General features: G+C 39.0%; 1 protein-coding gene across 2 annotated transcripts in view; it reads left to right on the forward strand.

Annotated features, from left to right (window-relative positions):
• The window catches only part of tbc1d22a (TBC1 domain family, member 22a), a 149,468-nt gene that overhangs the window by 75,751 nt on the left and 60,902 nt on the right, over positions 1 to 12,815 (forward strand). For both annotated transcript variants that reach the window (XM_038274533.1, XM_038274532.1), the window contains exon 10: positions 1,588 to 1,694. In XM_038274533.1, coding sequence (XP_038130461.1) covers positions 1,588 to 1,694 — 107 coding nt within the window. The remainder of the gene's footprint in view (positions 1 to 1,587; positions 1,695 to 12,815) is intronic.

Raw genomic sequence — 12,815 nt, forward strand, 5'->3', positions numbered from 1 at the left:
AAGGTGGGACCTTTTTCCACCTGGATTCCCGCATGTCGCTCCCTTGTCGGACAAACTCGCCCCCACTTCCTCTCCGCCTCGGCCGTATCTAGACCCACAGCGTATAGCGCAGACCACGCTTCAATACTGGGCATAAATCAAAAATGTCTGCGTCAAGCTTACTGCGTCAAACTGCTGCAGGAGTATAACCAACCCTTTAGTCCTCAACATGTCCGACCTGGGTTCGAACATGGCATGCAGTCGTTTGCCGCATGTCTCTACCCCTCTCTCATACTCCCTTTCCGTCAACCCACTGTATGAAAAAAAGAGCAAGTAGGGCCTTAAAAAAAAATAAAAATAAAATCTATGTTAAAATGTTTCTCCTCTTTAATGTACAGGGTCTTTGCATCAAACCACTGTTGAGTCATAGCTTGAGTAGATTTCTACAGAGAGCTGGTAGAGCAATAGCCCAAAGAACAGTTGTCTGACAAATGATTGACTCAGATAATCTAATTACAGATGCATCTCAAAGTTTTGCAAAATAAGTCAATAAAAAACAAATCAAATGTCATGTATCATTATCCCCCCACTTCATATACTTGCCCTATTTTGTGTTTGCCTATCAAATATAGTCCTGCTGGATTGAACAAGTGTTTTAAACCTGGCAAAATATGAAGAGGTTTAAATACAAACACACACCTAAAAGGAGGGGCTTTTCGTTTGAGGCTTTGGTGCTCTGCCAACGTTCTGACCCTCTATCTGTCCGTCTGATTGAGCATGCTCATTACAACCTTGACAGCATTCCACAAGGGTTGCCAAGGATACCTAGCCGAGCTGCCAGGTCTTGTAATTGTACTCAAGTGTCTGCTCCAAATACATAAGCTCACCTAACTATATAAACACCTCATTTTTTTGGCCTGTACCGTAACCACACAGTGAAAAATAACATGTCGGCTCTTTGCTCTTTTTGTCTCCTGTGCCTGGCCGTCTCCCTTCCTTTCTGTGGATCACTGTTAATCAGTCTCGTCCCATCTTCTCTCCACTGGCTTGTCAGAGGCCCGTCAGAGCCCCTGCAGTCCGTCACACGCCGCTGCAGTTAATGACATGTGATGACACCCGTCGTTGAAGTCACCCGCCGGAGATGACCGGGGACTCGGCTTGCTCGCCGCTTTCAAAGAGTTTCTTTTGTTCAGTCGGCGTTGCGTTTCGAGATGCGTTTGAACCCGGCTTTGCTCTGGTAATGTGCAGCCGGTCTGTATTCCAGCTCACCCGGTTTGACCTGGAAGTTCAAATTAAATGAAAAAACAGTAGGATGTTAATGCCAAAAGCTGGGACACCTTTTTGTCTCCCCTGTAAAATCTGTAACACATTAACCGACTTGAAAAGTCTTAATATTCTCTGAACTTTTGCTTTTAAAAGCTACTTCTTGCTTCATCTTTTTTCTGAACAGTAGTTTCATGACAGAGCAACTCTTCTCTGTGCTTGGATTTACTTTCTCATCTTTTTTCCCTTCTCCAGTCTCTCTCTGGCTCTTTTAGTGCCTGTCTGTTGCTCCTTGCAAAGCTGGTTCCTTACCTTCTGTTTCTGCTCTCATTTTCTCTTCTCCAGAGGAGGAAGTGGAAAACTTTGACGTGTCCAGTCTCCAGGAAGAAGCTCTGAGGAACATCGAGGCTGACAGCTTCTGGTGCATGAGCAAACTGCTGGACGGCATCCAGGTAAGCATGTGGATGTGTGTGTTTGTGCGATGAAAGTCCTTTTGCTTTATTAGTTTCAACTTTACAAACTTGAGGTATACACATCCATCAAAAGAAATAGTATATTTCAAAAAGCTATTTCCGAAATGAAGTTGGTTATTTTTACATTCATCCCACAGTCTCACATATTTGTTTTAATGATTATTATAGCTTACAGGTAAAGAAACCCAGAATTTGTGTCTCAGACATGTAGATTTCAATAGACCAATGAAAAAAAGTTGTACATTTTTTATGCACTCGTTGGTTGATCCTCTGCACGGCGTAGATAATATGGGGGCAGACTTTAGTGAACCTTAATTGGCCTGGTGTCAGTACATAGATTTTATGTTAGGTTCAGATCAGAGTTTGTCTTTGAGAAGAGGTACAATGTGGTCTTTGAACCTGCATGTGAGTCTAAAATCTTTTGAAGCCTCCAGGCTTTCTTACCAGTTTTCCAGTCTCTGCCAAAGCCAAACATTCCCACAGCTTAATGCTGCCACCACCGTGCTTATCAGTCCCAAGTTACCAAGCACTTTATCTTTTCTCCATTTTCATGCAGGCTTTCTTCGCCTATAAAGTTTTTCTCCTTGCCATTACACCAGATCTATGGAAGTGCTTATAGTTGTCCTGTTATCATCTCCTATGACTTCCCTTATGGGTCTCTTCAACCCCTTCAAGGTCTCAATATTTTTGGCTGCTTCTCTCTGATCAATTCTTTTCTTATTTTGGAAGTTTTCACTTCCTCCATCTTTTTGGATTAATGATGAATTGAGCAGTGCACCTTGAGATCTTCAAAGCCCTGGATATTGATTTCTAACCTAACCCTACTTCATTTTATTCCTAACTTGTCTGCAGTGAACCTTGATTTTCATGATGCTGAGAACTTAGCAGAGCAGCTGTATATATACGAAGATTAATTTAACGTGAATGGACACTTTTCCTATATTTTGTGACTTTGAAGAGAAAAAGGAAACTTAAAAAATATTTTGACCCCTTTTAGATTCTTTGTTTTTTTTAGATTATACAAATTATATATACTAATACAAAAAACAATACAAAAGAGCTCAAGGAGACCTAATTTATTGCAGTCAGCGCTCCAAAAGATTCTCATAGTTAATTATTTATACATCCTTGTAGTTACATTACATTCAATAATACTGTTATTATACTGTTATATAATAATACTGTTTTTCATATATGCATTTTAAGAGACCCAATATTTGTTAGGCTAATTATTTATTAACTCTTGCTGCTGAATTCTCTATTGATAAGTGATATGAGTCAGCAAAACTTTCTAAGCTGCCCTAAAATATTCTTTACAGGAGTGGAAAAATAGAGCCTAAAAAAAGTTTAAAAGGCAATTAATTTGGTTGATGTCAATTTTTTTCATATAATTTTATTAAAAGCATTAAAAAAAATGTTTCTCTGATGTTGGTTTTAATTTGAAACAGGTTTGAAGTTTGCTTATTTCCTATATCCAACAAGTTTGTCTTCAGTTTGTTGTTTTGTGTCATTTGTATGCAGCACCTTGTTAACATGGTGCAGACGGGTGGAAACCCAGATGGACCTTTTGTGCTCACATTACACATGCTAGAGCATACTTTGCACTTGATTCAGAAATATGATTGGCCTGGACGCACCGAAAGAGGGCCGCAGTGTGTAGAAACCATTTGCTTGCATACAGACTGTGGCACCAAACAGAAATCCCCCCCCCCCCTGTTTTCATCCTGAAGCCTTTTGGCCACCAGCTCCCTCAATCGACCAGACTCTCAGCGGTCACGGTCGAGCCATCTGTCAATTCCAAACAGGCCCGGCTGAGCTGATGGTGGAGTCAGCTGCACCACTGTTACTCAGCACCCTTCCAGCTTTATTTCTGATCTTCTTCTGACTTCATCTCCAACATATCATTTCAGATCTTTCATAATTGTTTATCGTAAAAATGTTGTAGCCAAGCTCCTGTAACTTGGTCACACCCTCTATTAGCTCCAAAATTTTTCACCTAACATGACGTCTAAAACAGGTCCTTCAGCGGGAATTATTGAAAAGCCGTTAGTCATTTTATTGAATAAAAATGAGAGGTTTAAAAACAGTAGTAAGATTTCTTGATGCCCTAACGGATGCATTATATTTATGCAATAAAAACTTGCCTAGCCTTGCACTAAAGGTAATTAATAGTGCAGAGCATGTGTTCTGCATAAAATGCGAGCATCCTTAAATAACCGTTAACCAGTTGGTAGGCTATTCATTCAGGAAATTAATAGACGCTGTGCCTTGTTGCCCCCTGAGAGAGCAAGACACGGTGCAAGGAGTGCTGGGTTGCAGTGGAACTAAGAGACATGAAGAATACAGTGTGGGCTTTTTGTATGCGTGTGGCGGCTGCACGTCCCCGCGCTTGTGTCTGTTTGTGACCTTGGCTCTGGACTAATTATGTGCAATGCACCAGGGAGCCCCATGTTTCCCCCCTAATGCTCTCTAAACAATCTGACCGACGGTTGGTGCCTGAGCGCTGTAATTAGTTGGCGATCCCCCCTACGACCTCTTCTGAAACCCCTCTCACATCCGCTATACACTATTACAGTAAACTAAAGGGGGAGTTGGGTCGGTACCTTGATAGAAAGCAGATTCTGACCAGTTGAAGCACCTACCAACTGCCCTTTTCACATTAAACCAAAAACTTAAATGCAGGAAGGAGACTATGTGGCTACTAAAATGATTTTATGAATTTTAAAAAAGCATTAAGATGAACAAATGATTGGCAGTTATGCTACACTCTCTCTGTTTTCGTTTGTGGATGATTAAAAGAAAGAAGAAATCCTGTTTTAACTCTGCAAAAAAGAGGGTAAGTGAACTGTCAGTCCTGTGTCCAGAACCCCGTGGGGAGAGGAAAACTTTACCCCTCTGGGAGAACATGGTGTCAGCAGAATCATGCTGTGGGAATGCTTTGCCTTAGTTGGGGCATGGGCATTTTTTTTTTAGATATATTCTAAACATTTAAAAAAACTATGATTGTTTTTCCTTTCTTCCATTTAACAGATTTTCCAACGTTGTCACATAAAATCCCATTAAAGAACATTATTTATAGTGGTTGCCTAGTAACAAAAACATGAAAAAGCAAAATGCATCATTTTCAAGGTCCTTTAACTGTCTTTGTTGTTCTTCAAGCTCCTTATATGTCCATTGAGTCTGAGTGGTGCCATTATGTTGTGCGGATGTCTTTGCATCATATTATTGTTGTAAGGAATTTACTCAGATAATAGTGCAGAACAAAGCTGGTTAAAATATCTCAACCCCAGCCACAGTCTCTGAGTGGCTCGACTTGGTAGCCTTTAGTTTTTCTTCTTTCTTCATTACAGTAAATTATCCATTAGCGCAGGCTTTAGTGCCTCGCTTGCTAAGCCTCTCTTTTACCTAAAAGGGAGCATTTTGACTGTCAATTCGCTTAAACAGCCCCTTTAATGAGCTGCTGCTTTAATTGGCAGCAGTGAAAAACCCTCCTTCCTCTAAAGAGCACGTTAGAATGAAAGATCCAAGCAGTTCTGTTTTCCACGTTGACAAATCAGACTAACTGGAGGGCTTAATAAAAGGATAAACATGCTGGCATTCATTGAGACGCTAAATATTTCTCAGTGTCTTCTTATTGATGAGTGGTTTTCTCTATTTCGGCATGCACACACTGCCTGGTGGACAGTAGAGGGTTTGAAGGGTAAGTGGCTAAAGATGGACGTCTCTCTCTTACATGGCGGGACTCTTTTGGGACCATAATGGTGCAGAGACCATTTGCACATCAAGCAGACTAATATTAGAGTAAAAGATGTAAGCATTGCTTTGCAGACTGGAGCTGTTCACATTAGTCATGTTTAAATGGAGCATTGTTCATCCAGTCATGTGACCCATAAAAGTGCTTTTAAGCAAGACAAGAGCCGTCATAAAACCACCTTCAACTGCTGCAGTAAAAAATAAAAAGATGTAAATTGGGTTTTCTTTGATGGATGCGTTTGCCTGTTTGAGACTCATCGTGGTGAAGTTGACCCTAATGTTGGCCCAGTCTCTCCGGCAACCAATTAGGGTAGCACTCTGGGCTGCGCCTCTGGCTAACTTGTTTAACTTGTCAAAGCGGATTCACATTAATTGTTTAGTTAAATTTTAATGAGGCTGATGTGAGTGTGGGTTGTTGATTAAAACATGTCTGCCAGCCAGACACATTTTTTTTTATATATTTCTCAGCTTATGAGTTTAGTCTACATTACATTTTTATTTTGATGCATTTAATGTTCTTTTCATACATGGCTAATGAAATTTTGTCTGAACTAGAAGCTGAAATCAAAAACTTTTAAAAAGTCCTTTACTCTCCTTGTTCAATCCCAAGGGGTCTCCTTTTTATAAAGCCAACAGATGAAAACCTGTCTCTTATGCTAATTCTGCAGAAATGCCCTTTACAACAGGGGCTCTTAAATGCATTTCTTTGCAGTCCTGGACCCCAACTCAGAGAAATGTAATCTCGCTTTGGGATCTAAAGTTATCCTATTTCAGCAGTAATCCTGACAAATGGGAATGGAACATAAAAGTTTCTCCCACCCTTTCTTCTCAAACCCCCAGTGATTCGGAGTCCTTCTACTTTAGCATGATGCTAAACCTCAGAAGGTACAAGAAGTCACTTTTATCAGGGAGTAATTTGGAAATTGTGTCGAATATATGTTTCCTATCTTTTATAAATTGAAATAACCTATAAATAGATTTCTTATTATAGATTAAACGTGTTTAAAAGGGAATAATTAATGTTTTACATGGTTTATTTTTGTCTAATATTGAGAATGGCTTCACAGCAATAATAGTACCTCTTCATCTGTAACTATATCAGCTCTTACAGCTTCTCTGGCCCTGCTGCTGCATTTGGCTTTAAAACTAGCGACACATCTTTTTCTTTTTAAAATCTTTTCTAGGATTTCTTTGACTTCCTACTCTTCAATCATGCTACACTTTATTGGCTAACTAAACTATAAAGGTAGGGATGAGTGGAGACTGATGCACCTGAGTAGAAAGAGACGGAGACAAAAAGATAACAAGAAGCAAATCACTCTTTTTCTTTTACATTTATTATGAAATAAAATTATTTATTTTTTATTGACCCACAGTATAATGTTGCCACTACTATTTAATATTGTGCTTTAGAGATACATTTGATATGAAATGGTAGTCTTCCACCATGTTTTTACAAAGGGGCTCATAAGATAATTTCCCCCTCATTTTGAGATAGAAAATTGTTATAATTTTTGATAGGAAAATTAAAAACAAATGGTAGATATGAAGCAGTTGTTTGTATAATCTACGGTTAGGGAGGTACCTTAATCTGACAACATGCTTAGTGATGTAAAGTTAACCCTTAATTGATCAAAGCATTGCATACAATATAGAGAGTTGGGTTGCATACAGGTGCCAGGGAAGGTTAGGTCTAATAAAACAATTTATCATGGCTGTTATGGACCGACTTGATCCAGTATTAACTGGGCAGGCCGGTCGGATAATTTGCCAGTCAGGGTGTTGCTGCTGCAGGATAATTTGAGGGTGTTTTAAGTACCCCATTCCTATGGAATCTAATTTAGTTAGTAACCATGGAAACCTAAGATGCAAACAAGTTTGTTTCATATATTCATATGTAATCCAAAGACTTTCTAATTGCTTTTAGCTCCTATATATGAAGATGGATATTGCCATAGCAATCTCATCCAGATAAAACAAACACAATTTAGATCTCTTCTGTATTTGCCATAAAGCTGAAATGAAAAATACATCAGACACTTTTCTTCCATGGTCAATCTCTTCTCTCTGGATTAAACATCTTAACTGCATAATAAAAAATGTATTTTATTTATTTATTGTATTTGTAAGAATGTGTGAAAAATCTGAAAAACAGATCAATGTGCACACTTTAATTTCCTTTCCAAAATTTGAGAGGACTAGACCCACCATATCCTTTATGTTCACATTGCATTTGTTCGACTGTCTGTCTGTAGTCAAAGCCCATGCATTTAAAAAGTACCAAATAAATGATGGGGGTAAAAAACTTTATATCTCTCTGCTTTGTGTAAAAAAAGAAATCCTCTTTTTGGAGCTGGAGCCTCTGGGATGTGCACACTCATCGTCAAGGCAACCATCTGTTCCTAGGGTGGCGGTTAGAGATGGGGTTTCCCTTGAGTGTGGACAGGGGTCCGGTGGACAACATCTAGCAGACGGTATCCAGACCAAACCAGACGCCATGTCCTGTTCTTGTTTTCCCAGGGGTCTCCCAGCATCACCGTGGCCTGTCACTCATCCACCCCTCCCAAACACTAACCTACACAGACAAACCACCTGATCTACCATCTGTTGTTTGTGTTTGTCTCATACTGTTTTATATTCTTGCGTTATCCATTTTTGTAGGTTGGATTAAGAACAAATATTTAATTAAGCCCCTTAGACTTCCCTCTACTACAAATTTAACTCACAGTTTTACCTTCTTGTCCCCTTTCATCTTCCCTAACCTGCAGCATGTTTGCTTATCCGGCTAAACTAGAGGTCGTTGGAGATGGAAGTGGCAACAGCTGCTTGAAGGATGTGTTGAGAATAAAGTGGGGCTAAAAAATGTCTTAGATTCCCTCTTATGTTTAAAATGTCTCACTCTGCTTCTCGCCGTTTTAATAATGAGAACGGATGTAGACGACAGGTCATGCATTTAGATTCAGCTAAAGCTACCAACTAACTGTCTACTTTCGGAAAGGACCTTATTTCTTAAATGTTCAACATATGAGAAGCACGGCTTGCATAATTAGAGACTCCTAGTTTATCCTGCAGCCTGAGAAAATCTGCTTGGACATCCATATTCTTTAGGTGTTGCATTAGGCTGCCTCCGATTCTCTCAAATCAGCTACCTTAGGGTAATTGAACTACATAGAATCCAGATGACAGAAGATGCACATTAGTATTTACACTAATCAGTCAATATTTTACACTGAGAGTGTTTCTAACTTCATGATCCAATTTACTTGTAGTCTAAATGGCATTTAAGAGATGTTATATTGCTTCTTGGTTTTTCACCCAACTGACTGCAGTTTTGGTTATATAAACCTTAAATAGAAATGTTCTAATGCAGAATAAAATCAACATTACCTTACCTACCGGAGATATTCGGGTAGTTTTTAAACATTTGCCCTTTTCCCCAGATATTGGCTAGTTTGGAAGTAACTATTTGTTTTATTTACCAAGCACTATCTGCTTTACTTGAAATCACTTTCTCCTTTAATGTTACACTGAAGAATATCTGTCATTTTGTAATAATACTTTAGAGGAGAGAGGAAGTCTTGGTTCATTGCAAACCCTGTGAACTATCTGATCACTTTATGAGTGAAGGATAATTAGGTGAAAACGCATTTCTTCAATATCAATCAGATTTTCTGTAGGTGTAATTAACTAAATCTTTGTTTCTACAGTCATGTTATCGCTGGCTGCTTTCTTGTCTATTTCTCCTACACCTACAGTAGTCGTGAATGACGGATGATTGCCCTGTCCTTCAGTCCGTTGAGTCCATTATTGTCTCGTCTTTATCTTGACCTGTCATCTCTTTCTTTTACCTTCTTCCTTTGAATTCTCCCATTTTTTCCCTCTCTCGATCACATATACTTTCCCGCACCGGCTCTGTTGTGTTGGTTCTGTCCAACTTGCTGATAGACATCCGGCGTCACAAAAGGAGGCAATCTCAGACCAACATGGAGCCATTGTTGTCCCTAATAGAATGGACTTGGAGGTGAAGAGCGGCTATTGATTCAGCTGACTGGGAGAGAAGAGAGGAGGAGAAAAGGGGACAAACAAAGGAGGAGAGAATGGGAGGCTGTTGACACCTTGTTCAGAAAGAGGGACGCCGGCGTTCCTGTTTATGTGGTGTGTGTCCACAGAGCAGTTTCACTTGCTCTTTTTTTGTGTGAATTGAGGGACAGATCGCAGGACAAGAGGAAAATGTATGAATAATAAACAAGTTGGTGTCGATTTCCTTGTGTTGCCTCAGCTTATCAAAGATCGGACTTGTTAGAGTTGACAAGGAGAGGAAGTGAGAACAAGAAAAATGGGAGTAAAAGTGGAAGGAATTGGAAAACATGACAAAAGCCTCAAAGGGAAAACAAGTAACCGGTAGGTCGGTATGACAAAAATTCTTGAGGCTAAGAAGCTGAGAAGAAAGAAATTACCAGAAAATGGCAGAAATATGACAGGGAAAAATTGTGTTTTATTCTCACTACAGCAGGAAAAAATAAATCGAACCAAATAACTATCAGTGGACTAAAGTCAGCTGAGATTTGATCATATCTGTTCATAGGAAAACACTGAAGGTCTGATGCAATCTAAAGTTCTGCTTATATGATGCCATAAATTAGCTCTTTGCTCAACATCTCACACTCAGGCATTAATGTCTATGGAGAGATATTTGTGCCATCGGTTTGAGCGCGCAGGAACCAATCCGAGCGCGCAGTGAGACAACACGCGCGCGCGCAAAACCGGTCTGGCGCGCGCTCAACTCTGAAAAACCCTCTCAACACACTGTTCTCGCGCTCAGTTTCATCTCTGCGCGTGCTCGAATCCGTCTCTGCTCGCGCTCGCTCGACCTGCTCTCTCTCTGCGCTCAACACCAGCTGTGCGCTCGGCTGTTTCTCCGCTCGCTCGACTCTCTGCGCTCGCAACTTCAGCAATGTATGTAAATGAACCATACCATCAGCCAATCACACTCAGCTTCTTTTCATCCAATGAAAGCATTCCTTCCTTCTTCTTCTTTTCTATCATGGCGGTTCGCAAGCAACTTCAAGGTGCATACCGCCACCTACTGTTCATGAGTGTGTAGCAACATTGTTTTACATCTATTAAATTCTATTTTTTAATTTTGCATTCTGAAGATAACTAAATAATGCTTTCCTTAATCTATAAACATCCTTTAAATTTCCTTTATTTCCCAATAATCCTTAAAGACTCCATTCTTGGCCTGTCATTTCAACTACTCTTCTCAATTTTTCCCTTTCAGGTTCATATGTTTTACAGTTCATTAATATGTAAGCATTCGTTCCAAATACTACATCCGGTTAGATGAAAAAAAAATAAATAAATAAATAAAAACACAATCAGGAAAATCAAACTACTCTTACAGTTATTTTGTCAACATTCCTAAGATAGTACTATAAAATATCTTGAATTATCTCAAATAAACTTCAGTAAAACAGTTATTAGATCATTGCCTCATCCATCTCTTTTACCTGCTATTGACATGGATTTAAATTTGCTGTTTTAAAAGAAAAATAAGGAGGATATTTCAGGTTCCAGTATGGTTCAACAGTATATAGATAATGTTTTGGATCATATTGGCCTTACTCTTAGCTTTTGTGGCGGGTGTTTCTTCTTTTTGTTGTTTTTTATGGAGGTTGGCAAACAACAATTACCGCCACCAACTGAAAAATCCTGTTTATCAAATTATTCTTTTTAATATATATAATAAAGAATAACCCTCTTATTTAGAGTCCATCTTTAAAAGGTCTTCTAAATAATAATTGTTAAATTTCAGATCAGGTCTGCTGTCTGAATAATTGCGTTTAAATTAATATAACGGTCGCTGATCTAAAATCAGAGCAAACTAAACTTCTTAATGGAACGATTTCTTCAATCCATTGTAGGGCCAATATGATCCAAAACATTTCTCCTTTGTAGGCTGAATTCCATCACTGATTCTTTTACCCGATTTAAAAATAAATTATGAAACTAAAACAAAACACCATTCCTAATATTGGAATATTTTGAAGCATCCATAAAAAATTTAACATATCCATAATATTTTTTATCTATATATTGTTGAACCATACTGGAACCTGAAATATCCTCCTTATTTTTCTTTTAAAACATCAAATTTAAATCCATGTCAATAGCAGGTAAAAGAGATGGATGAGGCAATGATCTAATAACTGTTTTACTGAAGTTTATTTGAGATAATTCAAGATATTTTATAGTACTATCTTAGGAATGTTGACAAAATAACTGTAAGAGTTGTTTGATTTTCCTGATTGTGTTTTTATTTATTTATTTATTTATTTTTTCATCTAACCGGATGTAGTATTTGGAACGAATGCTTACATATTAATGAACTGTAAAACATATGAACCTGAAAGGGAAAAATTGAGAAGAGTAGTTGAAATGACAGGCCAAGAATGGAGTCTTAAAGGATTATTGGGAAATAAAGGAAATATAAAGGATGTTTATAGATTAAGGAAAGAATTATTTAGTTATCTTCAGAATGCAAAATTAAAAAATAGAATTTAATAGATGTAAAACAATGTTGCTACACACTCATGAACAGTAGGTGGCGGTATGCACCTTAAAGTTGCTTGCGATCCGCCATGATAGAAAAGAAGAAGAAGAAGGAAGGAATGCTTTCATTGGATGAAAAGAAGCTGAGTGTGATTGGCTGATGGTATGGTTCATTTACATACATTGCTGAAGTTGCGAGCGCAGAGAGTCGAGCGAGCGGAGAAACAGCCGAGCGCACAGCTGGTGTTGAGCGCGGAGAGAGAGCAGGTCGAGCGAGCGCAAGCAGAGACGGATTCGAGCACGCGCAGAGATGAAACTGAGCGCGAGAGTTGAGCGCGCGCCAGACCGGTTTTGCGCGCGCGCGTGTTGTCTCACTGCGCGCTCGGATTGGTTCCTGCGCGCTCAAACCGATGGCACAAATATCTCTCCATAAATGTCCAAATGGTAGTAACAAAATCAATAAAACCCCTATGTAAAAAATATTCCAACTAATAAACATTTACATCCATGTTACAACCCAGAATGACTTTGCTCAAATCAGCCTTCATCCATCTGGCTGATTAACCCTTCGCTAAGAGCTTAATCCACCAAGATTTGAGTTAAGCGTTTGGATTTAGTCTTAATCTCAGTTACTAAAGGTTGTTCATTCCTCTGCTTGTCCGCATTGCAACATGATCAACATTGAAGATGAGAGGATAAGGCTGATTCATACAGCTGCTGGCCTTGGGCAGAAATGTCATGTTGTTGATGTTGAGAAAAGGCAACAAACCTAAGACTGGTCTCTTAGGAAATTGT

Source organism: Cyprinodon tularosa, unplaced genomic scaffold, assembly GCF_016077235.1.
Source record: "Cyprinodon tularosa strain WSP-4 unplaced genomic scaffold, ASM1607723v1 ctg92, whole genome shotgun sequence".
Lineage (NCBI taxonomy): Eukaryota > Metazoa > Chordata > Actinopteri > Cyprinodontiformes > Cyprinodontidae > Cyprinodon > Cyprinodon tularosa.